This window comes from Colletotrichum aenigma, assembly GCF_013390185.1.
Source record: "Colletotrichum aenigma strain Cg56 chromosome Unknown KSG_Cg56_contig02, whole genome shotgun sequence".
Classification (NCBI taxonomy): Eukaryota; Fungi; Ascomycota; class Sordariomycetes; order Glomerellales; family Glomerellaceae; genus Colletotrichum; species Colletotrichum aenigma.
In genome coordinates this window covers 3,981,305-4,006,367 of record NW_023500908.1, presented here as the reverse complement: position 1 = coordinate 4,006,367, position 25,063 = coordinate 3,981,305, and the positions used below count along the sequence as shown (strand labels likewise).

The 25,063-nt window shown below is 55.0% G+C and overlaps 5 protein-coding genes across 5 annotated transcripts; 3 read left to right on the top strand and 2 right to left on the bottom strand.

Moving 5' to 3' along the window:
- Positions 1-4: 4 nt before the first annotated feature.
- On the top strand, positions 5-1,959 carry cct3 (T-complex protein 1 subunit gamma; the record flags this gene model as incomplete). The annotated part of the gene is made up of 6 exons (XM_037318391.1): positions 5-29; positions 112-178; positions 237-445; positions 518-1,108; positions 1,164-1,801; positions 1,867-1,959. 6 exons carry the CDS (start codon positions 5-7, stop codon positions 1,957-1,959), a joined length of 1,623 nt encoding a protein of 540 aa, XP_037183473.1.
- A 359-nt stretch (positions 1,960-2,318) lies between these two features.
- On the bottom strand, positions 2,319-2,942 carry CGCA056_v003133 (PRKR-interacting protein 1-like protein; the record flags this gene model as incomplete). The annotated part of the gene is made up of 1 exon (XM_037318390.1): positions 2,319-2,942. One exon carries the CDS (start codon positions 2,940-2,942, stop codon positions 2,319-2,321), a length of 624 nt encoding a protein of 207 aa, XP_037183120.1.
- A 1,953-nt stretch (positions 2,943-4,895) lies between these two features.
- DET1 (Broad-range acid phosphatase DET1) lies at positions 4,896-6,533 on the top strand (the record flags this gene model as incomplete). Its single annotated transcript, XM_037318389.1, has 3 exons — positions 4,896-4,950; positions 5,017-5,472; positions 5,524-6,533. 3 exons carry the CDS (start codon positions 4,896-4,898, stop codon positions 6,531-6,533), a joined length of 1,521 nt encoding a protein of 506 aa, XP_037183468.1.
- A 5,358-nt stretch (positions 6,534-11,891) lies between these two features.
- Positions 11,892-12,209, bottom strand: CGCA056_v003131 (uncharacterized protein; the record flags this gene model as incomplete). The annotated part of the gene is made up of 2 exons (XM_037318388.1): positions 11,892-12,057; positions 12,127-12,209. 2 exons carry the CDS (start codon positions 12,207-12,209, stop codon positions 11,892-11,894), a joined length of 249 nt encoding a protein of 82 aa, XP_037183470.1.
- Positions 12,210-23,898: 11,689 nt separating this feature from the next.
- On the top strand, positions 23,899-24,363 carry CGCA056_v003130 (uncharacterized protein; the record flags this gene model as incomplete). The annotated part of the gene is made up of 1 exon (XM_037318387.1): positions 23,899-24,363. One exon carries the CDS (start codon positions 23,899-23,901, stop codon positions 24,361-24,363), a length of 465 nt encoding a protein of 154 aa, XP_037183469.1.
- Positions 24,364-25,063: the final 700 nt, after the last annotated feature.

The window sequence follows — 25,063 nt, the reverse complement described above, 5'->3', positions numbered from 1 at the left end:
CATCATGCAAGCCCCTGTGCTGGTTATGAGTACTGCAGCCCCTCCTCCCGCCGAGCTTGATGAGCTACCCCCCATGTTACGCGGTGATGCTGACCATATCCCTCTCCTTAGACACCAATAGCGGTGAGCGGCAGACGGGTCGCAAGGCCCAGATGTCCAACATCGCTGCTGCTAAGACGTACGTCTGTCCTGTTCGAATACACCGCCGTACGAACCAACTGACCCCGCGTTCCCAGCGTTGCCGACATTATTCGATCATGCCTCGGCCCCAAGGCCATGTTGAAGATGCTCTTGGACCCTATGGGAGGCATCGTCCTCACAAACGATGGCCACGCCATTCTCAGAGAAATCGAGGTCTCCCATCCCGCAGCAAAGAGCATGATCGAGCTCAGCCGGACGCAAGACGAGGAAGTTGGTGATGGCACCACGACGGTCATAATCATGGGTGAGCAAAGCTTCGAAATCCGCGCGCACTACAAATGCTGCTTATCAAGCAAGAGTAACTCACACTTCCTAGCTGGTGAGATCCTCGCCCAGTCCCTGCCCCAGCTCGAGCGCAACATCCATCCCGTCCAGATCATCGCTGCCTTCCGCCGCGCGCTGAAGGACGCCCTCGAGATCATCGACGACATTTCCCTCCCCATCGACGTTAACGACGACAAGGCCATGCGCGGCCTCATCTCCTCTTCTATCGGCACCAAGTTCGTCTCGAGATGGTCGGACCTGATGTGCGACCTCGCCCTCAAAGCGGTCCGCACCGTCACGTGGGAGGCCGGCAACGGAAAAACCGAGGTCGACATCAAACGTTACGCGCGTGTGGAAAAGGTTCCCGGCGGCGAGATCGAGGACAGCAGAGTGCTGGACGGTGTTATGCTCAACAAGGACATCACCCACCCCAAGATGCGCCGGAGAATAGAGAACCCCAGAATTGTCCTCCTCGATTGCCCCTTGGAGTACAAGAAGGGCGAGTCGCAAACCAACATTGAGATCTCCAAGGAGGAGGACTGGAACCGTATCTTGCAGATCGAGGAAGAGCAGGTCAAGGCCATGTGCGAGGCCGTCCTCGCTCTGAAGCCTGACTTGGTCATCACTGAGAAGGGTGTCTCAGGTACGCAATCTCAAGAAGCGGGATTCAGGGGTTAGTTTTGGCTAACGTCTAGCAGATCTCGCCCAGCACTATTTTGTGAAGGCCAACGTTACCGCGCTCCGCCGTGTCCGCAAGACGGACAACAACAGAATAGCCAGAGCCACGGGCGCCACCATCGTCAACCGTGTCGACGATCTCCAGGACTCCGACGTCGGTACTCTCTGCGGCTTGTTCGAGATTGAGAAGATTGGTGACGAGTACTTCACCTTCCTGACCAAGTGCCAGAACCCTAAGGCCTGCACAGTGCTCCTGAGAGGCCCATCCAAGGACGTGCTGAACGAGATTGAGCGTAACCTCCAGGACGCTATGGGTGTCGCCCGTAACGTCATGTTCAACCCCAGACTTGCTCCTGGCGGTGGTGCGACCGAGATGGCCGTCTCTGTGCGGTTGAGCCAGCTTGCAAAGGGTGTTGAGGGCGTTCAGCAGTGGCCGTACAAGGCTGTCGCTGATGCGCTCGAAGTCATCCCCCGTACCCTGGTGCAGAATGCCGGCGCCAGCCCCGTCAGAGTCCTGACGGATCTGCGTGCCAAGCACGCCGAAGGCAAGCACTCCTGGGGTATCAACGGAGACAGCGGTGTGATTGCGGACATGAAGGAATATGGCGTCTGGGAGCCGGAGGCTATTAAGTTGCAGAGCATTAAGACGGCTGTCGAGGTATGTGGTTTACATCTACAAGATATTACAAGGTTTTACGACACATCAACTAACACGTTTACCAGGCCGCCTGCCTGCTCCTCAGAGTCGACGATATTTGCAGTGCGAGAAAGGCTGCGCAAGTAGGCAACGGTCTGCACGGTGGTGGTGACGAATAAGATGCCTGATGAAGTCAGTCGGCTGGTATTCTGGTGATAGTGGGAAACTACAACGTGTGTTGCGACGAGAAGAGATGATGAAGGGGGGAAAATGAAGGGGAAAAATATTAAGCCATACCCTATACCAAGGCATAGACATGGGATTAGAAATACCTAGACGACGACGACGTTCTCGGGCATTGTTTTCAAAAAAAAAAAAAAAAAAAAAAAGCTTTGATGCTTTGATCGGGGCTCTGCCTGCTTGTGTCTCCTGTCACTGCGCAGTCTGTCAACCCTGGACCCACCCGTTTGATCTGAAGTTATTTTTGGGGATGCCAAGCCAAGCTTTAAAGCTCAAGCCCATTAACATCATGGATGAATCAGTCGTCGTCGTGGATGACGAGACCGGAGGGTTGAGCTGTAGCGGTGGTCTTTGACTCCATGTTTCTACCGCCGTCCCTGTATTCCTTGGCATCGCCGTCTGCCTTGGTTGTAGATGTTTCCGCCAAAGTCGGCTTGTCTGCACCACCGCTTGGCACTGCCGGCGCCTTTGGGCCGGCTGCAGCAGGGCCTTTCTTGCCCCTCTGCTTCTTCTTCTCTCTCTTCTCTCTGTTCTTGCGTGTACGCTCCTCGTCCTTGGCCTCGCGCTCGGCCTTTTGACGCTCAAACTCCTCGTTATCCTTCTCTTGCTTCACCTCCTCGTCCATGGCACGCAGTCGGTCATACTCGCGGCGACGGCTGGCTTTGTAGACATGGAACTCGCCCGAGCCGGCTCCGGCGCTGGAGCCCTGGACGTTAGTCACGATTTCGGGCGGGGCATTGACGGCGCGCCTGGCGACGGCGCCGGGGGGTGGGGGGATGCGGATCTCCTGGTCGGGCTTGGAGAAGAGGGCGTCGAGCTGCTTCGCGTGCTCGGTGACGGGGGTGAGGGCGCGCTTCTTGACCGGGCGCCGGCTGCGCGGGTCGGCGGAGGTGGGGATGGACTCGGGGCCCTCGCCAGACATGGTTGCTGCTGGTGCTCTGGCAGGTGGGAGAGAGATGTGGGAGATTTGCGAAGGCGGTGGTGGTATTTGCGGGGTGTTGGGGATGTTCCAGCAAAAGATGGCGCGTTACGTTGAGATTGGGGTCGTATGATTGTGGGATGAGACCAGGTCGGGAATGGGCTGATTCGATGCTGGGAGGCAACCGAACAGAGATCTGCTATGCAGTCGGACGGGCGCGAGAGATGGATGCGTCGTTGGGATTGTTTGTTTCTCTGTCTGGATTCCTGTGTTGGCGCCGTAGGGCGGTCGGAAATTTCCGTAAGTGCAAAAGTCGTCGCGCCGGAGACACAAGAGGGAAGGGATTGTCGTTCGTCGTACTTGGCACGTTGTTGGAGGTGGCACGGCACTGTTGTGTTGGAGCGGACGGCGGCTAAGCTTGAGGGAGAGTTCCGGGGTAGTTGCGGCGGCTGTCGTTCGTATGTTTCCTCGCGTCAGTGGAAATCTGAAGGATGGAAAATGAGAAGCATGTGGAATGGTGTGGGTGCGGTGGGGAACGTTGTCGAATGACGGTGCGGCGTTGCGGGAATGGGCGGTTCCAGGCACGCGTCTATCATGAGTGACACGCGCAGAATGTTGTAGAGCGAAATGCGACACACGGCGCAGTATGGGGTTGCACCGGCAGGGCGTTGGGCGGCAAGTGGACAAAAAGAATCGAGTGTCTGTCTACCTATTTTAGCAGAAGGACGTGTGGGGCCCTGTGTGTAAAGCAGTCCACTGAGACTTCCGTCTTTTGCTTCAAGATTGACTGGAGCGACGTCGACACAGCGTGAAGGAGCTGGAAGGGGGGGGAAAGGCTGGAGAGGGCATTTGCATCGTGCAGTGCAAGTGCCGCCGCCATGCCGCTGAGAGGGTGGGGCATGGAGAGCAGCCTCGCCGCTCATCGGGGGGCCAGTGCGCCAATCAGGGGCTGCGGATTCCCTGTCTCAAGGCGGCTGCCGGGCCTTCAAAAGTGTTGTCTCTGACGTCTGGTTGGCTGGTTGGCACGTTGGGATGCCCCGATGTACCCCGCCGCAGCAGGGGCAGCAGGGGAGCGATGGATACAGATGAGATGCCCGGTGCCTGTCCCCGGAAAGACAGGGCTTCAGATTGAAAACCAGCCCGCCAAAAAAGCCGCCGCTCAGTGGGACGAGGGGTCCTTTGGATGTTTCTGCTGCTGCTGGGCATGCCAGAAAAAATTACGGCCGACCGACTTGTATGGAGTACCTGTGGTGGTGGCACAAGTACCATGCCACCGGGCGGCGGACGGGAACCAAAAATACCTGTCACACGGAAGGGGGCACGCAAGAAAGACGCCAACGATTGGTGTACAGTGCAGCAGCAATTAGTGCCTGACAGGAGGCGACCTCTGTCAAAAAGAGTCACTGCACTCTTCCATGTCGCTCTCGTCACACAACCAACACACACATACACACTCGCACACTCGCGCGCACACACACAATCCCATCTTGTGACTCTTAGCTACTCCTTGCTACGCTTTACGTATCTTGTACCTAAATCAAACTCATCTCATCTCAACCTCTCAGGGCCTGTTGGTTGACAATCCGTTGACGCCTTTCCCAAGCAAGCACCACCCTTCTCAGACCCTGTCCGTAAGGTTAAGGTTGGCATAAGGCGATACAAATACAACGGCAGCCCCTCCTAAGGTTTTCCTCTCAACCGCCAAACTCCTGCCCCGCCTCATTCCTCTCTTCACTCTTCCCGGTCAACAAGGTTCTCAACGCTACTCTTTTGCGACCTGCGGCTGAATTTTGTTGCCCTTCTTCGACACCGCGAATGATACCCCGGCCATAAGAAACTCCTTCGTCCCACCGCATCACATTGTAATCATCGCACCGACGCTGTCCCTTCGCTTGAACAATACCAGGTGGCGCTTTACAAAGTCTGCGAAACCACAACCTGTCAAAAGTTGACAACATGGCGAAGCCGAGACTCATTATCCTCATCAGACACGCCCAGTCCGAGGGCAACAGTATGCCAATCCCCTTCGTCCGAGACGTGTGTGCGCCCGGATTGCTAATCAAAGCTCTTTGAACAGAGAACCGCGACATCCACCAGACGATACCTGACCACCGTGTGAAGTTGACACAAGATGGCTGGCAACAGGCCTACGACGCCGGCCGACGCCTGCGCAAGCTTCTGCGAGCCGATGATACCCTCCACTTCTTCACATCCCCCTACCGCCGTACTCGCGAGACGACAGAGGGCATCCTCTCCACGCTGACGTCGGACGAAGAAGACCCCTCACCATTCAAGCGTTCCAATATTAAGGTCTACGAAGAGCCCCGCTTGCGCGAGCAGGACTTCGGAAACTTCCAGCCCTGCTCCGCCGAAATGGAGCGCATGTGGCAGGAGAGGGCAGACTACGGTCATTTCTTCTACCGTATCCCCAACGGCGAGAGCGCCGCAGATGCCTACGACAGAGTTAGTGGCTTTAACGAGAGCTTGTGGCGCCAGTTCGGAGAGAACGACTTCGCCAGCGTTTGCGTGCTCGGTAAGTCTTCAGACCAACGGTCAGGTAACTAAGCTAATCCATAACGCATAGTTACCCATGGCCTCATGTCCCGTGTCTTCCTGATGAAGTGGTATCACTTCACCGTCGAGTACTTCGAGGACCTGCGCAACGTGAACCACTGCGAGTTTCTCATCATGCGCAAGCAGGAAGAGAGCGGCAAATACATCCTCGAGAACAAGCTCCGAACGTGGTCTGACCTGCGCAAGGAGCGCGCCCAGCTCAAGGAGAAAGAGGAAAAGGAGAAGACTGAGGTGGAGGGAAACCAAGAAAAGACGCCCAGAGACGCAAAAGCGTCGACTCTTCTAGAGCGCAGTAAGACCTTCATTGTGACACGTCGCTGGGGTGGCTGTCCTAACGGATGCAACCACAAAAGCCACTACCAGAAACGCGAAGATCTAGACGCCCTCCGCCAGAGGGATGAGACTGCAGCAAACGGTCACAGTGTTGCTAACGGTCACTCCCGCCACCAGTCACCTACGCCTGGCCGGAGAACGAAGCGAATCGAGCAGGGCTACAGCTCTGACGAGGACAACGATAACCGACCCCCGCAGATCGACATTAGCCGATCCCGCCAAGAGGTAGTGTCGTCCCCGGATGGCACTCCATCCTTCATCTCCGCCGAAGACCGTCTTCGCAGCATGATTTCGCCGCACCTTCATGCTGGCCGTGATTTTGGCGGCACGTTTTCGGGACGGACGTCTGTGGCAGGCAGCGACACAGATTCATCGGAGGAGGACGGCCACAGACCACAGATTGCGGCCGTCACCGCCAAAGTAAAGGTCCTGGCCGTCTCCAACGGGACCGGCCACAGCGCGAACGGAATCAACGGATGTGACAACGGCGTTGCCGACAGCAGCACGAACGGGGGCACAACACATACTCAGGAAGTACAGGTGTCGGAGAAGGAGGGTATGCGTCGAGGAGCACGCGCAAACCGCCTCGGAGACGCCCACAGCAGTGACTTGGGTTCCGAAGCGGACGACGATGACCTGGCCCGTGCTGAAAAGGAGGATCGTAGCATCAGGGGTAGTGTTTACTAGCATGGAGTGGTTCTGTTGAATTTTCTAATGACTGGCGGCCCTGTCGGCGAACCGACACGAGGCCTTTTCTTGGTATGGCGCATCGTCTTGGAGTAGGATCTGGATGCTTCTCCTGGCTCACGATTAACCAGCATGCGTGAGTGCGGCACCTACGCGATAGAAGGGGCATGGGTCTGTTCATCAACGGCGCTTTTCTCTTGGCTTCGTTTTGGTGATATGAGGATATACCTAGATTGGATGACGCTCATAGACAAAAGGCAGACACGTACGTGCCAGAAACGAACAAAGTTTTGAAATAGTATAACAGGATATTGCCCCTGCAGGTAGCGATCCTGGTTTATAAGCTTGTTGTCGAGGGCTAGACTCTAAAGCTTGATTCTAAATTAACATTGACGTGTCAAGTCGTTTGTCAGTTCTCAGGGGTCGGGGTCTCAAGGTTGTCTGCCCACAGATACGAACTTCACAGTTCTCCTGATGTATCGGGAAGGCGACCAGCTATCGGGCGCTTGGCTTAGGTTAGAGCTTCTCTAGAAAGCTTCCTTTATCTATTTGACTGATCCCATCGTTGGGCACTGACGAGACGCAAAGGCTTGGGCGTTGGGTTTGATCCGTCGAGTAGGAAAACTTGCTGGGACTTTGGAAGAGATCGCGTGAAATGCTTTTGGTGGCTTGTATCTGGCCTCGATGTAGCCATCTGCAAGGGACCACGGATTTGCGAAATCGATACCTGGGGAATGTCCGGGTAATCTTTCAGGCATTTTCGACTTGGCCATTGCCAGGAGCTTTAAAGTCAACGTTAAATATGTCAGCTTGACTTCGAGTTCACCTGTCTTCGACCGACAACGTATTTTCGCGATTTTCGTCGCCGCGCATTTAGGCTCATTTTCAACATTCAACATCCCTTTTGTTGCTGTCATTGATCTGACGTCTCTCGTCTCCGTTTAACAGCGAAGAGCCCGTACTTACTCCTTAAAATTCGTCAAGACCCATCAATGTGTGTCCCTCGGAACCATCTTATCCAATGTAGAATCTGGTCTCCTTTTTCCTTTACTTGTCGAATCAAGTTTCGGGGATCTCCAATGCCACCGTCAAATTATCGCTTAGTGACTAGCATTTCCAGCTTTCATATGTGTAGTGTCCGAGAACGTCCAAACTGGAATTGAACATAGTGGATCAGAACAGTATCACATCAGATAATGGCGCGTAAATGACAAGTATTGTGTATACTGATATCGTGTACTTACACTTCGTACAAAATACACCAGGGTACCTCTTGGGCAAGAGCATTCGCTATACGTTTCTTATAGTGCATGGGTATCCAAGCACGCTTCGTTGCCGAGTCGTACTCTTCATTCATTCTTTTTTCTGAAAGGCCCCCATCAGGCTACTCTATGTTTCTCTTTGTGGAAAAGCCATTTCGAAGGCTGGGTCTGTATGCTTACTGCTTTCATAGAACCTACATCTGGCTCGTAGATCTGAAGACATGGAAACCTTCAGCAAAGATCACGGCAATACAAATTGCTTCTTGTATCTCATAGCTCCTGATATACTCGTAATCAAGTAGGAACACTTGGTGCAGCCAGTAAACGTCTCTTTGGGTATTCATTCGGTTACCAGACTTGTATCTCGATGTTGACACGCGAGTGAGTAGCGACTCCTCATGCCCAAATGACTTCTGTCACTTGATCAGGAGTATGAGGCGTGTTTCTTTATACAGCCTCGTCCATTTTTGGTCCACTGGGAAGCAATCGCATGTGTCGAGAGTCACTACTGATAAAACTTGGGTGTTTCCAAGCCTAATAGGGCTCTTTCTTTCTCACCAGCAGCTCTGTTGCCCTTATCTTCACCGTGTCTGTGCATATCTATGGCCCGAACCTCACTTGATCTTGCTCCTGGAACGGTCATTATTTGCGATGCTCTTTACTTCCCAGCGAAAATCGTGGGTTGAGAGGTAGGTGTCGATGCTTTTGACCGCGGGATCACATCACATGATGAAGTAGCTGACCTTGCGTCAGTCAGTCATAGCCGACCAGGGAAGCCGAAGTGCAGTTGGACAAATAACATTCCACTTGACACTCTTCAGATTCTGCGTGAGAATCAATAGCGGATAATGACAGGAAACTTTCAGATCCCCAAATTTGGTCAACCACTGCTAGGAGGAAGGCCCTGTTAAATATCCAGCTCAATCATCTTTCTAATCTTGCAGGACGTCGTGATCAAACAGCTTGCGCTATACATGTTTCAACTTGCGTCAACGAAGGCACATTCTGAATACTGCCTGTACTGACTTCCCTTGCCAGCAATACTTGTAAAGCGTGAAACACAGATCTAGTTTTCATTTCCAGATCCTACGCTCGTACTTCCAATGGCATTGGATTTTGCCAAGTGCAAGCGTACCTCAGCCTCCCAAAAACGACATCATAATCCTTATGAACGTGGTACTGCGATGGGAATCAAACAACGGTTCCCCAACAGGCCAGACATTGCCATCGACCCGGACGACGGCGAGACACACAAGACAAAGACCGTAACACGGCACTTGGCCAGACCGCACGGCCGAAACCCGACGATTGCATGATCGTGGCGCCTCAACCGGCGGCTGGCTGCAATAAAAAGACACGGGTATGTCAACCCACCGTCAGGCTTTGTGTTCGTGCGACTGGCGGCGTGGTGCGACATGCCAACCTGTCTAGTCTCGCCTACTCGGCTATGCTCTTCTGTAGAAGCATTCTATCCAAGAACTGGAACTATGCTCCGTCTCGAGTATTCTAGCGAGGGAACGATGATCTGTCTACGATAGCCTGCTTGCTCGATGTGCTCCAGTAACGCCTGCCGGGTCTGAAGAAGCAGCTCGCCGAAGACATTTCTCATCCCATCATGTGTCGTCGCGGTGATGCTTCAATAGCTTCATCTCCACAATAGGCAGAGAGACTCCGCAAGCTCTCGGTAAGAACCTCTCCATGGCACGCACAGCTTCTCCGAAATCTGGCAAACCAGTCCGCGCTCTATACGAATGAGGCACTTGACAAGGGTATATCGATTAGCTCAACTTGGTCTCCTGAAAAGACCTCCGGCATGGTCACCGATCTGTCCTTAGCCGTATCACGCCTTCTTCTTTCTCCGCTTCATCGAAAGGGTACTGGTATGATGAAAGATACAGCCTGCCTGTTCCCAAGAAAGCTTTCGTTACCCCTTGCCTCTTACCTACCGACGTCTCTCATCACATCTCACTTTCACGAACCCCGCGCCAGACCTGACCGGTACCACCAATCTCGGACGGCACCTCGCATGTAGATGATGACTCCATCGTGAGAGAAAGGCGGGCGGGGCTCGGTATCCAGGTAGCTGGCTGGAATGGCTTCTGCCGAGCAGCTCGCTCGCTCGCACGCACCGCTTGGGCCCCCGCCCGCTGCGACCAGCCCCGGCAGACCGAGAAGCAAGGGGGCGAGCAACACGCCGCCGTCCTCCGACCGAAGCTGCCGCCTCCCGTCCAAGGTTGGGGGCAGGCTTTCCCCATGCCCACCGGTGTGGAACCTTGCTCCGCGCGCCGGAGCTCGCCTTGCCGGCTAACGACAGCCAGGAAAAAGAAAAGCCGGTCCCTCACCGGTGTACTGCGTAGCCTCCATTTTGCTGCACCCCTCATCTGCGGGCTGATAGTCGCATGGAATGTTTCCCTCTCTTTGCTTTTTTTATTTTTTATTTTTCAAGATCTGTTCCTCACAAACTTTACCCCCCTCTTTGCGCAATTTGCAGAGAAACCGTTGCCATAACCCAAAAATTCTTCGGGGGAGCATAACTTCCGACACAGCTCATCTCCCATGTTTCTCAATCGGTCGGCGCAACTTCAGCCCATGGATACCGAACGATGCTACACCCGCGTCTACCCATTTGGAAACGATCAGCACAGAGGCAGACAGCCGGCTTAATATCCGTAGAACGTTCAGGGGGGGGGGCTTTTGACCTGATCAGCGCAGATTCTCTCACCATGGCTGAGATAACGCAACATCCAAGATAGACGAGCAATGTTCTAGGCCCAGCGTCTCGGGAGATGGACGGGTCATCGATTGGACCTCAACGTCTGCCGCTGCGCCCTCGGCCAGGCCCGGCCCCTGCGTGAAGGAGCATGGCAAATTTCCTCCAGCCCGGCAGAACTCAACAGTATTTTGACGACAAATATTCCCGTCACCTGGTACCAAAGCATCCAATATCAACATCATGGGGAGGGAAAAAGTAAAATTTCAACAGCTCGTGGCCGCTCAGCCAGTCGATGAATCACTGGATCACTCGGCCCAGTGAGCCAAGAAGCAAGCTTCTGGGCCCACCCAACATCTTGTCCTTCCCACCCTTGCCCATCCCGACTGGAGGGTTGTGTTCCTGGCAGATTCGGCAGGAGGCGCGTCGAAAAGAAAATGCCGAAGTCGATCAGCAGCAGACCGAGACGGGCGCCCTGCCCTCCACTGGACGTCCCAGCTGACGGCCGGGGGGCAACTAAGTGCCTTCACACCTTCGCCCACGAGCTTGCTTGCTTACTTGCTTGGAAACCAGAGTGGCCCGATGAATCCTCTTTTTGAGGAAATCCGCGGACGAGGCTGGCTGTGTAGGCGAAGCTGTTGCGAAACCTGGTTTTGCCTCGTCATGTTTCGTCATGAGAGCCGGACATGCCAGGTGAGCCAAGCTTGTTTCCTCCTCCAAAGAAGGTGTGTAGGGGGTGGTGGTGAAGAGGAACATACAGCGTCAACCGCAGTCAGCTCTCTGCCTCTTTGGTTGTTCACGGTGTGCCCGGTCAGCCCGGTCGGATGCAAGCCACACCTTGGTCCACACCTTCATGCCCCCATCAGGAAGAGGTGTCGCCGAACGGTGATGGGCCTGTATTACCTGAGCATCCATATTTGTGCCTGTAGTAAGCTGGTGGCGAGCTAGGAGTGATAGATAGGAAAATGACCTCTGGACCAAAATGGCCGTGAGGGTTTGGTGTGAGATGACTGGTCGGCGGGGTTTGCGGAGAGAAGGAGGGGGCATCAACCACACGGTTGGTGTGGCAGGCCGGCCCAGGACTGGACGGGAGCTCTCGAACGCATGTGTAGATATCGTCCCTCCCCCGCTGTCCAATGACCAAGCGATGTGAATGCTGAAGAGGGGTTTGGCAGTGGTGTTGGTGGCCGGGAATCTGCACACTCGTGCATCCCGTCACAGCTGCGTCCCTCTCCTTTGGGACAGGATGGGGGAAGGGCGGAGTGCAGGCGAAGGGAGAATGATGGACAGCCCATTATGGCACGAGAAGCAGGCCAGAGAGCTGCACGCCTTGCATCTCGAGCATGCCTCGTTTAAGCTGAATAGGGACGGTGGCGCCTCGCTTGTTCACTGAGATGGATCACTGACGAACACGTCCCGTTGTGCAGCGACTGCGACCTGTTGTGGTCTCGAGACAGACGACCGCCAATTGGCTTGAGAAAACGAGTGAGATGCGGGAATTGGAGGGGGGAGTGAATACCAGTCGACCACCGGGATGAGGAATCTGTGAACTCTTTTGCCACGCTCAATGTCAGGGAATGTTGGAGAAAACACACCTTGGAGGAAGAAAGCTGAAACTTACGAGACCAACGGCGGCCAGGACGGTGCGCGCGTGCGTGTGCCTTCCCAACCCTCCAACGGTCTCAGCCCGCTAGTGAATGTCATCCAGTGGCGCAGGTCTCTGGAATTCGGGTAGTCTCGAGAGAGGTAGCATGGTAATGACTTATATGATCAGTAGTCATAATACACTAGGCCTAGCTTCACACCAGTGACCGTTAGAGAGACATTGTGTTGACTACTTTTCTTTCTCGCTTTCGCAGAGTGTCGGGGTTTGTCTCGCAAGAGGCAGGGTCAGAAAGGAAAGATGACCCGCGTGAGGGTGTCGTCCATCGAGGTCCGTTTCTGATACCGTGCAACCCTCTGAGAGGTTCGCCATCATATGCACGAGCGGGATTGGGGCCTTGGTGGTTTGGGCCTGAAGAACACGCGGCCTAGACGTTGGCCCTTCGCCTTCTGCGACCCCCAACCTCACCCCATCTCGTCAACGGGAGGACAGGCAACCTATGCAGCAGACCTGCATATTGTCGATGATGGTGAGACGGGCGCCTGATGAGCGATGTGCGTGAGTGTGTGTGGGTGTGGACGAACGCCTTCTAGGACTCGTTGAACATCCCGCAGCCGCAGGACGATTGGCATGGTTGGCTGGCTTGACTACCGCAGTCGTCTCCTTTCGCCGCGTTCAACCGTGTTGGGCCGGCCGCCTCTATGTTAACCCCCTATCGTTGATGAGATATCATCCGCAAAGTGGAGCGGGCGTGGATTGTCACAAAAGATGCGAGGTACAGAATGCGTTGCAAATAACATGGTGATCGGCCTCTGAAAAGCCCGAAGCTGGCTGCCACCCTGAGTCCTGCGTTTATGATAACAGAGCCAAGGGCGTGAGATTTCTTGCCTGACCGGAAACAGTCTTCGACAATTCGAAAGTGCCGAGCTGGACCCTAGGTAGTCGCAATCGAGACATACTGCTTACAGTGGCATCCACAATTTTTGGTCATTTCTCAAGACCGTTTCCACGAGCCATCGAAATGCTTTTCCATTTTTCTCAAGGCTAGCTCTGCCCTGCCCGCAGTCAACCCGTCGCAGGCCCCCTGGGAAGGCCAGAACGGCAGCGTCGGATGCCATGGTGTTCGGACACTAAGGCAGCGTAGGCGTGCAATTCCCGCGAGCCAGGATGCCAAGCCGCGCGTACTCTGTGGTGTCTGTTGCAAGGGCAAGCGGTATGCTTCATCCGAAAAGACCTGCAGATGGTATCACAACGACAAAGCTGACTGTCAGACTTTGGCCAGTCGCAGGAAGGTCCAGACACTGCTATGTCGAAAGAACGCTAAATAAGCAGTGTGCGTGATCGCCATCGACCAAGGCCAAACCCAAGACCTCCACGTCTAGGTTACAGCCAGGGCAGGGCAAGGCAGGGCCAGGCAGGGCAGGCAGCCACCTATCAACCAGAAACGCAACCTCATGGTGCCATGGCCCTGACATGTTCGGATATGCACGTCGCCCATTTCGTCGAGTCGTTTCTTTTGAACAAGGCGTTGGAGGAGGGAGCCACCATCGCCGATGCAGCCACGGCTGCAGCTCAATCCTGGCCATGCTGGGGTAACGAGAGACTGGCGCTTTGACGAAGACGGGTAAGCAGGTTCAAGGCCTTGTAATCAATAGTTGGCGATACTGGAATAGCATGGCGTCACGCCCGACGTTGATGCTATTCATGGTTGAGGCTGATCTTTTCTTGTCGGGATCTATCAACTAGTCTTTGTGTGTTTGTTGGAGAATTAGGGTGGGTTGGGAAGATGAGTTGTGCAAACCTCCGTTGGCGGTGCGATGATGGAGCGCGCGGCAGCGGCACCACGGTTCAGAGCTCGGCCATGGCATCGCTCTGCCCCTGCAACTTGGTAGGCGTTGCTCCGTATCGAGAAACAACAGACGAACAAAAATACCCCAGAGATGAAGCCAAGAACTGAGGCGCGGAATCCGAGAGACCCTTGCCAGCAATCAGTCAGTTCCCAGTCTCAGCTACCTGGCCCTAGGTAAGCTGCCTGGGTTAGAGTTGTCAGTGCTTATGTGAGGTCCTTTCGTAAGGTGAGAGTTATGGCTGGGGAGGAAACATGGGCAACGTGGGGAGGAAAACTACCATGGGAAAAGTAAGCCTATTCGATGCGAGCCATGGTTTAGCATCCCCCCCATCATCTCATTTCGCCAGTAATGCGGGGGAGGGAAATAACGTGACACAGATATGGGCGTCCCAGAAGCGTTGGCACGAAGTTGCCAATGATTCCCATCCATGCTACTCCTGTTCTCCCCTCCCCATGCCATGCCATGCCATGCCACGGCCTTCGTCAGCCGTGCGTCGTGTGCGCGGGCGGGCGTGACCCCATCTTGTCTTGATATGTCTCGCCGCGGCCAGAGTGCGACTGTGCTAAGGATTGGTTCAAAATCAAAGGAGACACCAGAAATGCGGAGAAGTGTTTGGATGCAACGCCATTTGACACGAACAGTGGACCATCACCAGATCACTTCTCAGACCTCGACTCCAAACGAGGCTTAGCATCCCAGCGGGTCTTGCACGGGCTAATCCTTTTTCTCTTCAATCTGCGCTGCGCCAGAGATAAACGAGTCTTGGGAGAACTAAGCAAACACACTTGCGAGGAGGAAAAGGAAATATTTCCAAGACACGACGGAGGGTTTCAAACATCTGGGGGGGTCATCTGCAAGCCGCAGCAACAATGACCAGCCTAACCCCGGCCATCTTGAGGTACGTATGTTGGTGATGTTGTAGGACCAACACCAACCACATCGCCATCATCACCGGCTTTCCCATTTGGCTCACTCGAGGTGCAAGGGGGCCAGGACAACACATTGTGAGACAGGAAACGCTGAACGAACGAGAAAGGAAAGAGAGCCGTCAAGCAAGGCTGAGGCGCGGGGGCGGCTGTGGTGGGATGATGAAGCAGACCGAGAGGCCTCGTCCATTGACAGTTAAATCCAGCCAGGTGGTTAGGCAACGGGCACCAGAGCGGCCCTTCACCTTGAGGGCCTTCCCGCTTGGGATCTCTTGCAGTTGGAAGTTTGCTCGTTTGCAGGTCAGCAACAGCCGCGCTTGGCTGTATTTGGCACATCTCACCTTGGATGCAGAGGCTCACATCAGCAGACGCTCTCACCTTGCTTCCAAAATAGGACATCAATTTCCATCTGACTGCCAGAGCCTTGCTGAGCCTGGCTGGCCATCGTCAATCTCGAAAAGAGTCTCCGACTCCGATGTGGACCATTGCCTAATGGAGACACGAAGTTGCAATGTCGTCACCGTCCAGCCCCGGGCCTGTGCTCCTCGTGAAGTCGGGGGTGGACGGGTGAGCTGAAGCTATTCGTACGCTGCCGCGGGCGAAACGCCTGAGCAGCTCTCTGTTCCCTTCGCTGGGGAGTTGATACGACTGTCCTAGTATCCGCACAAGCTAGGAGACAAAGCCCAGATGGGCAGGGCCTCCCCGGCCATTCGCACTCGCCAGGCCTGTTGCTCGCGCCAGTCGGCCATTTTCTTCGCACAACTTCCTGACTCTGGAGTTACACTGCAGGCCCAGGGGATTGTCGGCCAGTGCCAATTTGGACAGGCTGGCTGGCTCGCTCGCTCGCTCGCCGAGGGTTGAGAGGGAACGAAGAAGAAAGCACGACGAACTTGAGGAAGAGAGTGAGAGGGGCGTTGGGGGGGGGGGGGGGGGCTTGGCGCGACAGAGGGGTGTCTGTAAGCAAAGATGTGCCTGGTTGGTTGCTGACATGGGCATGGTATCCGTAGGAGGGCAACACAGAGACAGAGAGAGAGCAGGGGCTGTGAACAGCGATCGCGCTTACATGGTAGCAGAGATCGATTCAAGGCGAATGGCCACGGCGTCTTTGTGCAAATGATTTGCTCTGTACTTTCGGACACGACTTCTCCTTTGGTCCAGGACAGAAATTTTCAGTAAGAGTTGGTGAGATTGTTGAGTCGAGGTTAGAAAATTTTCTGAACGTCCATCCGCGGCTTCAAGGGATGAAAGGGGCTGAGTTGAGATGGGCAGTGGAATGTGCCGGAGGACCCTGAAAGTTTTAATTTTTCTTTACACTTTGTTAGAAGGCAACTTTGCTTCTGTTCTCTCAGGGGTTGTTGAATTGAGCGTGCCCGCAACTCACAGTAGACTTAGACTTTGGCATGCCAAGAAACATTCAAGATCCACGTGCTCGTAAATCCGAGGTCTACTATGCAGTAGATACCGGCGGGGGAGCAGCGGGCATGATGATGAGATTATGAGAGTCTCTGGCAGGGGCCATGGCCGATGATTCATCAATTGCATGCGCACCGCCGTCAAGGACGCCCTCGGCTGACGCCGTGATGCCTTCAAAACGCGCCCGCACTAAGCGACGAGCCAGAATCAAGCGCTCTGTCTCAGCCCTTCTTCGTCTGCCCGCACGGGGCAGCGGCGCATCCGTCGTTTGCCAACGGGACTTGGGGCTTGGGATGGCTCGGGAGTGCTGGGTGAGTCGTCCTCCGTGGCCTCCGTCCCCGGAATTCCCAACCAGGCTAGCCCTGGCATTCACAATCAAGCTGGAGGAACCGCGCAGCCATCGTCGTCCAATAGAGCGCCATCAGCGTTCAGAGGCTTTCTCAGCTCACCTGAGAGGGAAATGGCACCAGGAGCCTTCGGTGAGACACTGCAGTTGTGTTCTGGAGTATTCTAACCGACCGACAGCAGTGTCGCAGCGGACACTAGCGGGCTCTGTCGTTCGATCGACGCTCCCGGCCCTCCGCCTGATTGAGCCTCGATGATGAGCAATCTGAACTTCCTCGTTCTGCAGAATGTCTGGAGCATTTGCCAAAATGTCTGACCAGCAGGCGAGGCTTTGCTGCAGACTGCCGTCGATTAGGGGCTTTGCAGACCAATTGGAAATCTCTTCCTTGTCGATAACTTGGAAAATTTTGCTCGCATCGGAGGATTGTTGATTTGCCTCCCAGCCCACTCATCTTCTCTGGCCAAGGGCCAGGTAGGCCTGGACCAACCATTGATGCTCCCCCCCAGGCTGCTTTGGGTGGTGCTGTAAGTGAATGAGTCGCAGCTTGGCGTGCCCCCTATCAACCAAGCCAGGCGACTATCGTCGTCGAAGCCGATGACCCCAGACCCAACTCAGACGGATCTGAAATCGAGTACTACGCAGTACTGCATGCATGGTACGTAGTAGGTATCCGTAGATAGCCTTGGTCTCGCTGGCCCCATTGGTTGGTGTCTCTTGTTCATGTCGATATCTTCCGCCAGAAGCACGAAAGATGGCAGTTCTCCCGTCCACAGTCTTCATCAGACGGCAGCCTGTCCCCGTCCAGGTTTGCTCCCTTTCCCTGTCCTCTGTGCGGGCAAGACAGGGGCTGTCCCTGCTCTCCCGCATGGTCCGTGCCAGGAACCGTACAAGTATCCATCGCACTATGCCTGCCTCGACGGCGCGGCCATGCTGAAGCTGCGTCGTGGGATCTGATATCATTTGAGTCTGCTCGCAGGGGTCCACGAGAGCTGGCGTTTGAGAGAGGGCAGCGGGCGTTGCGGCAGACAGCTCCCTTGTGGGCATCTTCCGGCCGGCCCTTCTCGCAGTGAGGCATCCATCTCATGAGATAAGGTAAGGAACGAGACCCCCTTTTGCGTCACCAGTTGAGTGGCAGCGGACAAAGACTCAATTGAGATCGCTGCCCTATCTATCCATCAATCAATCAAAAGCCCGGCAGCCATCGTTGAAGGGAACCACATTTGTCTGCTGCAACCTGGGGTCCTGATCAGCCGCCCATCCCGTAACGCGGGTGGGGGTTCCCTATGTTGCTGCGTCTATCTATCCGCTCCGGCCGACTCCGTGCCCGAGAGTGGTTCATTGTTCATGCGAGGCAAGCGCGGGAAGCTCTGATAACCGGTCAACGCAGTCCATCCGTCCTGGCCTTGATTTCTTGCATGTCCTTTGTCGTCTGCAGGCGCTGGTTCCTGCTTCAGAGGCAAAGGCAGCGGGGGAGGAGACAGCCGGTCGATGTTAGCTGGAATGCTACTTAGCAGGTAGCTTGTTGGACCCTTAGCCAGCTCTCCCGTCGCAACTCGATCGAACTCTATTGCCATCCGCCGTCCAAGCCCAGTCCGGGCCTCCCGCCTTCAACGCTTTAGAGTTGACATTGGCAGGCCACTAGCCTCTTCATCTCTGATCCATTGCTCCAACGTGGCCCCCAAGAGCCGAGATGCCCGCCGATAGGACAGGTAATTGGCCACATCTTCTCGCTGGCCGTTGCCTTCGAGGCCTTCGCATTTGTTCCACGTATTTGCCATCAGGGTGCCGTTGCTACTGCATAGTAGACCCTGTTCAACCGTTACCGTCGCAGCAAGACCGACAATCCAGCAAACTAGCAGGAAAGTTCCTTTGCACCATCAGTCCGATGCTGCCAGAATGACGATAACCGTAGTTCCGATGCGCATCTCTCTTGCAGAGTCGCAGGACCCGTCTTGGGGTTCCAGTTGCATCCCACACTTGGGGGCGAAGTAGCACAATGGCGTGCGGGCGCCGAGCACGCGTAGTCTACGCCACGCGCGTATCCGTACTTGGCTGATAGCTCTGGTGGGCTTGACCAACTACTACACTACCACTTCGCATCATTTTCCCCCTCTCTGCATCCCACGCCGAATCGTAGTGGACCTCACGCAGATGCAAGAGTGGTTGTATCGACCCCACAGAGCCGGCTATGAGTGGGCAGACCAAGTGCACCTGGTCGTTGACAGGCTCTCAATGGCAGCCGGCGCCGGCGGCGGCGGATTAATCGATCCTCCAGGTAATGTCTTTGGATAGTGTCCCAGTCCTCGGCGTAACGTCTTGGAGCGGCTGGGACTGGCAGCGTGATTGGTCCGACGCATGAAGACGGATGGCTTATCTAGAGGGTGCCGCCGGGTTGAAACCAAGCTAGCTGAAGTCATGGGATTCTCGTCTTTCTTCCATCATCAGAAACAATACCGCTGTCTGCCATGGCAAGCGCTGCTCTCATTTGTGCACGCGCTTTTCGACATCCGCGATAGCCCTGTCGAAAGAGCGACCGGCACTTATGAGACGATCACCTTGGATATCGCGAGGATGGCGAGATGGATCGCCTTGCACACTTACCCTGATTGGCTCCTGGTGTCCAACATTAGAAATCCTACTCCCGAGAACCCTTCTTGCCCGCGCCAAGGAAAATGAGATCGTTCAGCCAATCGTCAAATATCCTCGAGGACTCCATGGTCCAGCGTGTCTGTGACGGCCACATCAGTTGTGAAGACGTCACTCGTCGGGGATGGTGGTCGAGGACTGTGGTGCTAGCAGCGGTGGTGGAACTGATCGCGCTTCTGATCCAGGAAGAAGCCGTCCTCAGGGATGGCACCTGCAGCAGTCTGTGATGCAGTTTCTGCAGGAAGGGGCCGCGGGATGCAGGCTTCAGTGAAGGCATTGGAACAAGTGGTCAGGCGGGTAGCCCAAGAGTCCTTGGTGGACACGGAGGTGGGAGCGAAGCGTCTCTTTCAGTGTGGGGATGCATATCGCGATGCTGATTCGTACAAGGTGCCCGAGCCTGTTCTCCTCCCCCGCCTCAGAGTGAATGCAGGTGGGCATGAACTGGGTTTAGCGTTTCTTGGCCCGCAGCAAATTCCAACTGCATGGGTGGACAACGGGATCAAAGGTGTCTCAACGGCGAATCACGAGCTGCAGACAGACATATCGAATCAAAGTTGTCAAGTGGTCGTTGAGAGGCAGGAATCGAAGCTGCTGAAATTTGCACTCTCACTTGTGAGGCCTAGTATTCTCCCCGATGTGCCCGTGAGAGTCTTGTGCATGGAGCATAGCGTTGTTCGGCCGCCGCGTACGAGCCTGCTGCTGGTCGAGGCCGCGATGCTCGGTGCTGCTGTTGCCGGCCGAGAGTGGAACCATCGGACTGCGGCGTGAAGCACAAGATCCCCACCATCCCTGCCGGGAGGGCTCCATATCCGAGCAGATAGCTTGAAGAGGATGGATGCATCATGGGGGTGTATTCGGATTTACGCAAGACCTTGGGATTGATCTTGTTGCGCTAGTCTCTGGGAACTGCATGTGCCCAGGAGAGAATCATGTTTCGCACTTGCTGCGACAGAGACATGTGGGCGAGAAGAAGAGACGATGATGAAAGGTCGCAGACTGATCGGTCGAGGGTAACATGCCTGAGATGCTGCTCTGTTGCTCGAGTTGGTGGCGAGGGTGCTCGTGGGATTTGGACTTGTCCGTCGCCAAATAACGTTTGTTTGTCATGCCAGGTACACCCGGCGGGGAGCGGTCATGAGGTTTGTGTCGAAACTGTCGAAACCAGGACATAGCCTTCATGGGATGGACATGATGTAAGAGGGTCGGATACCACTGGAGTCTCTCTCGCATTCCCACGTCCGACAGGATGGCATTCCCATTTGCATGCTAGGATTGGCCAACTATTGGAACGGACAGCAATGGCGAACCCCAGGTTTTGCTCCTTCTCTGACGCCACCCCTCAGATGGTGTTGAAATTGGCGTTGGATCCGCACTTTTTGAGAGGGCGACCAATAGAGATACGGATTGGCTTCACCTGCCACTTTTCCCCAACCCTCGTCGACTTCATGCAGCAGAGCTGATCACTTGTCGTCGTGGTTGCGTAGCCTTGGTGGCCAGGAGAGGGGAAGACGCGAAAAGGTCGGGCTGGTGGCACAGCGTCGACGAGTCCGACTTGCGTTGAGAGAGGCAGTCCCCCAAGGCAGACCCCACCGGCTACCGCCGTCGTAGCATTCGATGGTCGGGTTTTGTGTGGACTGGCACGACGGGCCCTTGAGTGTGGTGTGTTCCCGCTGCCGTTGCCGTTGAGTTCTCTTGCTGCGCTGAGAGAAATTCTCCATGAGATCCCCGGGAAGTGAGTGGAGCGCGGAGAAGACGACAGCCATGGTGGCTATTTTTGCGGACGACCGACAGCAACCCCCACGCGGTTCTACGGCTCATATCATTCGACCAGGGACTGATTTGTTTTCATGATCTGGGACCGACACCTGCCGAGTTTCCCATATTCTCCGGCGGCCGTGATGCCAAGAGAACTCGGAGGAACGGGCCCAGGACAATGCGGAGCATTTAGAAAGGCGTAGAATGTTGGATGACATGATAGGAGATGAGAGGAAAAGTTTTCTTTGATTCATTCTTGGGCAGGAGACGCGGATCTTGGTTGAATTGGACGAAATCTCTTTCATGGCCGGATTCGCCAAAGCGAGAAGGGGGCAACCGTCGTCCAGGCGGGCCCAGGCCGTCAACCCAGGGGCAAAGAGGAAGCGAAGGTGCTAGGTAAGATAGGTAGGTGCTCAGAGCCATGGATGCTTTGGTACCTTCATGGTAAGAAGTAGTTGAGTGGCGTTGGAAGAGTCTGAGCTATCATGTTTCTTTGAACAGTTGTGCAGTCCGAGGAGTAGTTGCAGTTGCAGTTCCAGTTCCAGTTGCAGTGACAATTTGCAAACCTGCTGCAAAGCGGTTCGCCCTCGTTCGATCTCAAGTGGCAGTGGGCAAAGTCAACGGTCGAAGATGGTGGTGCTGTGGATGGTGGTGGTGTGCGGCTACCACAGTTGCCATCGCTGCCACTGCGCTGCTCCTGTGGTACCTAGGTAGCCATAACACGGCGTAGCCAGCGACTATTAAACAACAAGATAATTGAAGATGTGCAGACCTGGGTCTAGCAAAACACATGACTGGTTTTGAGTCGAAGCTGGGGGGTCAGGCACGGCTAGCATCGTTTGGGAGGGCGTGGATGTCGATCATGGGTAGAGGGAGAGGGGTGAACCAGAGCAAATGGAAGAAGAGCAGGGATGGATGGCGACTGCTCGGTCTCCCGATGAACTAGGCTTAAGGCGGATTAGCGCGATGGTGAGAAGCTAGTCTTCCTGCGTGATAGTGGCATCCACTTGTGCAAGAGCTGGCTGCCGTCACTGGCTCGTTCAGACTCTGCTGCAGATGCCTTGCACATGTACTCGTGCCTGAGGTATTCTTCAACTGCACAATTCATTGCATCACTGTCTATCCGTAGTCTCCTTCCTGCTGCCCACGCCATTTGTGTCCACTCTGCTGTGCTGCTTGAACATGAAAGAGAGTTGCGAATACTGTCCACACGCCTCTCGCGTCATCGTCGACTGTCGCGGTCGCCATCTTGGGCTGCAGTGCGCCTACCCAGAGTGCGAGACCTCTGGCCGCCGCCAGAATACTTCAGCGGCAAGGTATGATGGCGCAAGAGAAGGTACTGAAGACGAGAGACTGTCACAGAGCAAAGCTACTTGCATCCAGAGAGACACACAGAAGCATTGGAAAGCGAGAGAAGGCACAGGCCAGCAGCCAGCAAGGAACTCGGACCAAGTCTGAGTATCTTGTCGGCCAAGTTTGCATTGAGAGTACCAGCGCAGTGCCCCCGCTTCTTCAGTCTTCCCGTCCTTCAAAGCTTCACACCCAGAAGCTTGGACCATCTCACCTCGTCTAAGGTGGGTATCCATCGCAGTAACAGTACTGAGTGGGAAGTGAGTACGTACCCAGGTATCTGAGGGAGAATAGCTACACCCCTCTTCGTTTTGTACAATACTGTTGCATAATTATGCTGCGCTGCACCTGCCACCCTCCCTCTCAGCGCACAACAGTCGCCATTGACGCAGAAAATTTTCAGCAAAAAGTCATCACACGCCAGTGTCACCCCCGGCTCCCCTGCCACTGGACTGACTGCCTGGAGCCCTGGACTGCCTCTGGACTCACTCAACCCAGGCAGTCTGGGCCTGCCTCTTTGCACTTGCTCACACCCCAAATCTGCTCCAGCGTCCCCCCAAATCTCCCATCGGCCTCCTTCGTTTCCTTTTCTTTCCTTTCCCCACCCTTCAACCTCCCTCCTCCAGTGTCCCCTGTCCCTCACACCCATACACCCCAACTCCCGCCCGCACATCTTCTATCTTCCACGCACCCCCCTTCTCTCCCTTTCTCTCACGTCCAGTTGTGTCTCCTCCCACCCCCCCCTTCTCGTCGGCGCTATCTGCTGCTGCAGGGTATGGGAACTGAACTGGGGTGGGGCCCTTGCTCAGCCCATCCAGCAGTCCCAGTGTTGCCAGTGCCATCCATGCTTGCTGCCTCTCTGCCCTCCATCTCCACCCCAAAGAGGGGCCTGCGACAGCTGCACCTGCACCTGCACACTAGCTAGCGGCCACCTCCTGCCCTTGTGCTTGTGTCTGCATGTTTGTGTGGTGGGCTGGTGTCTCTTAGTGAGGTGCACTCTCCTCTCCCCGTCCTCCCGTCCTCAAACAAAGTACCCCACCCCCCAAAATATGAGGCCAGTTACCTGCCTACCCACCCACCCAGTGTACCTGCCCAAGTCCGCTGGGGGAGGTGTGCAGCGCCAAAGGCCTTTGCCTTGGGCGTCGTCCCTCCACTCCCTCCTCCTCAGTTCAGTGGGCAGGCTGTGCTTCGAGGATAGATACATATGAGCCGACCTCTTCCACTCCTCGATCCACCTCTCGTTCTCCCATCATTCGACTTCACTAAACTTCTCCGACTCTTGTTCGTGGCTCATTCTCTTTGCCTGTGGCTACCAGTCATACTTCTACTTAATGACTGCAATCCGTCCAACTCTTTAAACACCCTCCATCACCCACCACTCGCACCCAGCTCACCAACTCTCAACTTCAATCACTGGCTACGAAAATCAACCACCACTACTAGGTTGACTCGACTCAACCCTCTCAACACCACAACTACACACAACCACACGCACTCTTCAACCATGGCCGCCTTCGATCTCTGGACCCCCGAGTTCTGCCTCGGCTGTGACAAGCAGACCGACGGCACTGCCTACTGCTCTGAATCCTGCCGCCTGGCCGACTTCGAGAAGACTTCCACTCCCAGCTCCGTTGCGAGCTCTCCCGGTCTGAACGCTCCCTCATACCCTTGGTCCGGTTCTTCGAGGCAACAATCGTCGAACAAGCTCTACCTCGCTCCCGCCTACGACTTTACCAACCCCCAGCCGTACGGCTCAACACCCGTCAGACAATCCTACCTCACTCAGAGGCAGCCATCCACCCGCCGCACCCTGACTACCTCGAGCTCCAACTCTAGCCTCTGCTCGATGCAGAGCACCACATCATCGAACGCGGACGCCAGCCAGCTGTCGGACAAGGCGAGGAGGGAACTCCAAGCTTACGCCGTGTCTTTCGAGCAAGCCCGTCTTCAACGTCGCCGCTCCTACTAAAAAACGACTCCTCCATCCACAACATTCAACTTTTTCTTTCTACGCTGTTCAATATACCCTTAGTCGTTCAATAAGCGGCGCTTTTTCAACAATATTACGCAACTCATCAACTCGGCACACCGACTCTACCTCACTTTTCCTTGGTTCAACTGTTGTAACAAAAATGGGCATTACACCGGAGTATTGCATTATAAAAAAAAGTTTTGGCTCAACACCGGGGAGTACTTGGCTTTGGCAGAAGGGCTGCTTCATCCGTACGGCGGCGCAACAATGGAAATTACCGGGATTGTACCACGACACACGGGGCTTGTTTCCACAAGAGGTTGTTCACAGGCATGGCATTACATGGGATTAAGATAATCCCCTTTGGCTTTTTCATCACATTACGACATTGGTATTTTTCACGGGGAGCCGGTCATCAATTGAGTGGACAGGCTTGGACTCCAGGAACGATGACGGCGTTGGGGGCAAAGACCCCGACATCAGATGGAACAATCAGGGAAACAGCCCTTCCAAGGGGCTTGGACTGGCATCAGGGACGGAGAAGCATTAGGATCAACAGTTTGACGGGATCACTGGGCAGCAAGAAGCATAGGTTTCATTGGGAGGACAAGGAACTAGCACAGGAACACGTCAGATTGAGAAAAAAAGAAATCAACAAGACCAGTTCATGACTTCTCAATAACATTGCTGTCTGCAA